The sequence below is a fragment of the Gossypium arboreum genome, chromosome 5, assembly GCF_025698485.1.
Source record: "Gossypium arboreum isolate Shixiya-1 chromosome 5, ASM2569848v2, whole genome shotgun sequence".
NCBI classification, from domain to species: domain Eukaryota; kingdom Viridiplantae; phylum Streptophyta; class Magnoliopsida; order Malvales; family Malvaceae; genus Gossypium; species Gossypium arboreum.
In genome coordinates, this window is record NC_069074.1 from 24,909,220 (window position 1) to 24,913,839 (window position 4,620).

General features: G+C 27.3%; 1 protein-coding gene across 1 annotated transcript; it reads right to left on the bottom strand.

The window, feature by feature from the left end:
• Positions 1-673: 673 nt before the first annotated feature.
• LOC108451817 (floral homeotic protein PMADS 1) lies at positions 674-4,115 on the bottom strand. Its single transcript, XM_017749508.2, has 7 exons — positions 3,723-4,115; positions 3,547-3,613; positions 3,321-3,382; positions 3,146-3,245; positions 1,371-1,412; positions 1,207-1,251; positions 674-1,122 (listed from the first exon to the last, which is right to left on the bottom strand). Exons 1-7 carry the CDS (start codon positions 3,908-3,910, stop codon positions 949-951), a joined length of 678 nt encoding a protein of 225 aa, XP_017604997.1. The 5' UTR covers positions 3,911-4,115; the 3' UTR covers positions 674-948.
• Positions 4,116-4,620: the final 505 nt, after the last annotated feature.

The window sequence follows — 4,620 nt, forward strand, 5'->3', positions numbered from 1 at the left end:
ATGGATACTGTAGCGGTGAGATTAAAAATAACGATGAGTGTGTATTTAAATTCAAACGTAGTTGTACCGATGAGATGAGAATAAAAATTACCATTATAGACATTAGTTTACAATGTATTTATAATAAAATAAATAATAAAATTTCTATTTCTATTTATACTTATATTAAATAATATAATATAAAATAAAAATGTATTTTAATAAAATGATAATTAAAATATTAAAATCATATACAATAAAATTTAAATACGTTTAAATAATTTTATATTAAATAATAATTAAATTTATATATTTATTAGATTGTTATATAAAATTATATAATAATATCTAATAAGACTTTTAGTTTCTATAGGGTTATAAAGAAATTGATTTCAGCTTTCTCTCCACTAATAGCTGTGGCTCCAGTGGCAGTATGGTGAGAATGTTTAATTGCACTGCCTCAAATCTTCCAAACAAGAAATCAGTCAAAGTGAATATTATTCACCCAATATTTCATTTCATCCAATCTAAAGGGACCAATTGGTCAATTAAAAAAGCAAATTACTAATTTGAAATGCTCTGTCATTGTTCCCTTTTAATTGAATGGGAAAGACTAGCTAGAGCTATACAACAGGATCGAGTATATTAAGGTTACGTGCAACTATCACAGCATAGGCCAAAAGAAATAGAAAAATTATCCAACAATTCAAAGCATACACATATCCAAATATATCTTTAACATAAGATTTAAATACAGAAATTTAGAAAAGGACGAACAGGAAAATGTTCCATCATCATCAAATACATAATCTCCAACAGATACGATACAACATAGGCACATAATAGAAGTGACGATAATTTTTAAAGTAAAAGTAACAGTACACACCAATTTTGCTTTCACAGCAATATTATATGATTAACAGCATGAACTTAGCTTATGGATACGGAAATCATCACGAGATAGATATTTTAATCAAGCAAGGGATAGGTGGTGAGATCGGAGCCTCCGCCACTGTGAAGGCTAGGATGGTTTGGCTGCAGGCGTAAAGCAAATATACGAGGACCTCCATTTTGATACCCGATCAGGGTATCATAATCCCCTCCATTATCAACTAATCCATATGGATCTTCTTTCAGGGATTCCTTGAATCAACAAAATTTAACATATAAAAACAATGGTTCCAAATGGCTTCTAATTAATTTAAGGATTAATAAGGAGGTGCTTACCAGTTCATGTAAGAGATTTTTGTGTATCTCTTCCACATTCCTCACCTTCAGGCAACAAAGAGATGGAGCAACTTTATATATTATGTTAAATTCAAATGATTTAGAATATTTAAATTGAAATATACAAATATTTATCACCGCACATATTTTATATATACAATTACCTTTTTCCTGGAAGTATCGATCTGGTTGGAGAGAACACGATACTGTCATACATTATAAACATAAAAATTTAGATTCTGATGAAAAAGGAATTCCATTCAAGTCTTTTTTTTTCATGCAAACGTTTCTTTCTAAATTCAAGTAAAGAATAAGAACAATATATGAAATGATGATCCATATATGAAATTTTTAATATCATAAATGAAAATAAGAATTTGTTACCCTTCTAAAACCTCTGTTGATGGTGATCAAATTCTTTGTCATATATATTTTTGTGTGTGTAGAGTTTTTACTAAAATAAATTTTAAAAAAATTATATATTGAAATAGTTTGTTATTCAGATTATTTATAAAAATAGTATTTTTTTTTTATTCGCGCCTATCTAATAGGCGCAACTCCTTTTTTTATACTAAGATATATATATATATTTTTAAATTAAATATTATTATTTTTGTTTTTTATAATAAAATATTTTTCCCGGATCAATATATAACCTGTGTAGAGATACGAAAATGGTATAGGAGTAGGTGGCGCCTATCTAGTAGGGGCGACTGGTTGAGCCTATCTGATAGGCACGACTAGTTGAGCCTGTTAGATAGACGTGATTGTAGAGTCTCTGGTAGCAGTTGGTGCTTTATTTTCCTATATATATATAACCTAAACACTAACAATTTATATAACCTAATCATAAATTACTAACAAAATAACTATAAAATTATTTTTTTAAAAATACATTACTAAAAATCACAAAACACATAACTAAACACTAACAATTTATATAACCTAACCATAAATTACTAACAAAATAACTATAAAATTATTTTTTTAAATTACATTACTAAAAATCACAAAATCCTATACTAAACACTAACAATTTGTAACCTAATCTCATAAATTATTAACAAAATAAATTACTATAACAAAACACAAAACACTAACAATTTATAACCTGATCATAAACTACTAATAAAATAACTATAAAATTATTTTTTAAAAATTGACATTACTAAAAATTCACAAAACACAACAATTTATAATAAATTACTAACAAAATAATTTTACATTACTAAAACTCACCAAATGTTAAACTAAACACAACAATTTATATCATAATCTTAAATTACTAACAAATTAATTTTAAAATAATTATAAAAATAAAAAAATTTACATTCAAACAAAATATTAACCCAAGACCATAAACACTAAACTTAAACAATTTATAAATACTAACTAATAACAAAAATGACAGTAGATGTGTGGGACCAGCAGTCGCTACTATCCGACAAAGCGTGACCTGTTTCAAATACTTTTTACCCGTATTTTAATTACATTTTATATGTATATAAATTTAAATAGTTTTAATAAAAATAAAATAATAATATTTTATATAAAAAATTAATATAAAAAAATAGATGCGGCTGTCAAATAAATGCCACCAAAAATACATACGATTTTCGTAAATATTTTAACTGATAAACTATTTCAGTATATAATTTTTTTAATTTATTTCAATAAAAACGCTGTGTGTATATATCTTCTAGACTAGCTTCTTCTTTTTATAGCTCTCTGATATGTAATTTTTAGAGAGCAAATGAAAAGGAAAAAATCTTGAGATATGAACTTAGTAAAGAAAAAAAAATCTAACCATTTTTTCTTTTTGACAAAAAAAAGAGAAAAAGAGTTAAAAAACTAACTTAGAAAATGCCAAATAAGGAAGATTAAAGAAAGAAAAACCTAGTTGAAAAATTCCTTAATTTGGTTAAAAAAAAGCCCAAACCTTTCTATCACGAATAAGAGTGACAGAGCTCTCCATCTCTTGTTCCAAAGCACCAAGATCTTCAATGCTCAAATCATTCAAACAGTCGCCCATCCTTCTCCTAACATTGATTCCATCATATATAAATATATTTATAATGGAATTTCATAAAAATAAATAATTTATTATTTTTTACCTAATCTCTTTGCGCAGGTTCCTGTTAACCTCTTTCAGCTGCTTCAACTGCTCTTGCATTTTCTACATATAAAAAAAAACCCCAAAAATTCAATATAAAACAGAGATTTACCGCGCTTTAATGAAAATCAAAACAGAGATTTATGGCGTTTTAATGAAAATCAAACAAAAAATAAACAAAAAGGAAAGAGAGAGAGAGAGAGAGGGAGAGAGAGAGAGAGAAAGACCTCATAGTGGGTGTTCCAGATATCGATCCCCAAGGATTTCTGGTACTGATCAATTACTTGCTTCGTTCTATTAGAAGAAAGAGAAACAAATAAGCTCTGTTTTTTTTTTCTATGAAATATAGTTTAAGCTTCAAAAAAAAAAAAAGAAATCTAGGGTTTAAGAGAAGGAGCTTTACGTGGTGGAAGGGCTGATAAACTCATGGAGTTTACCAGTAGTGGAAAACATGATGATCGAAACTCTAGCATCGCAAAGAACTGTAAGTTCATTAGCTTTCTTGAAAAGACCGTTTCTTCTCTTCGAATACGTGACTTGCCTGTTGGTCGAGTTCTCTATCAGCTTGATCTGGATCTTCCCTCGAGCCATGATTGATTTTATCTCTAGTTTTTCAGGGAAAGTTGTGAAAATGAAGAGGGAAAAGAAAAAAACAAGGAGTTAAATCTTAAATGAAACGAAATGAAGGAGATGGTGGAATCCATTTACCAAAAATGGAAAGGCAAAGCCTAATCGGTGAAAGGCTTCTCAAAGTTTGTTAAAGGCGGTAAATTGGAGTGTTTCCCTTCTTTGATTTGAACCGAATATCGATGTTTCATTGTTTTGGAACAGGAACTGTGGGGACCATCACTTTCCGTTTTTCTCCGTCATTTCTCTTTTCTTTTGTTTCACATTTTTCTCCTGTTTCACTAACCCTCTAATTAACAGCGGTTAACGGTGTTTTGTTTGTGTTGAGTGTGCCTACTTATTTTTCAAGAAAAACATCAAGTGTTAGATATTTTTGATGTTGTGTGATCATATAAATTTTTGTGTTATTATATAAATGAATTTGATTTTAGTTTATTTTTATAATTATTTTATTATTATTTTAACTTTACTTTTTACATATATATAAATAATTATATTTATTTGATAAGAGAATAATGACAACTAGTCTTATTTATTAAATGTGGAAAAATTATGTATAATTAAACTAAAATTGATTTTTCCTCTGTAACATTTTGTTAGAAATAGAAGTGAGTAATGCTCAATTTGATTAAAAAATTAAAAAATTTAAATTTTAAATTTATTAAATCAAGTTA

Excerpts from the sequence above, each read along its gene's own strand:
- LOC108451817 (XM_017749508.2), bottom strand. The coding sequence starts at position 3,910 with ATGGCTCGAGGGAAGATCCAGATCAAGCTGATAGAGAACTCGACCAAC. Across the intron at positions 3,614-3,722 it reads TTTATCAGCCCTTCCACCAC|AACGAAGCAAGTAATTGATC; the intron begins GTAAAGCTCCTT and ends TTCTTCTAATAG. Across the intron at positions 3,246-3,320 it reads AACCTGCGCAAAGAGATTAG|GAGAAGGATGGGCGACTGTT; the intron begins GTAAAAAATAAT and ends AATCAATGTTAG.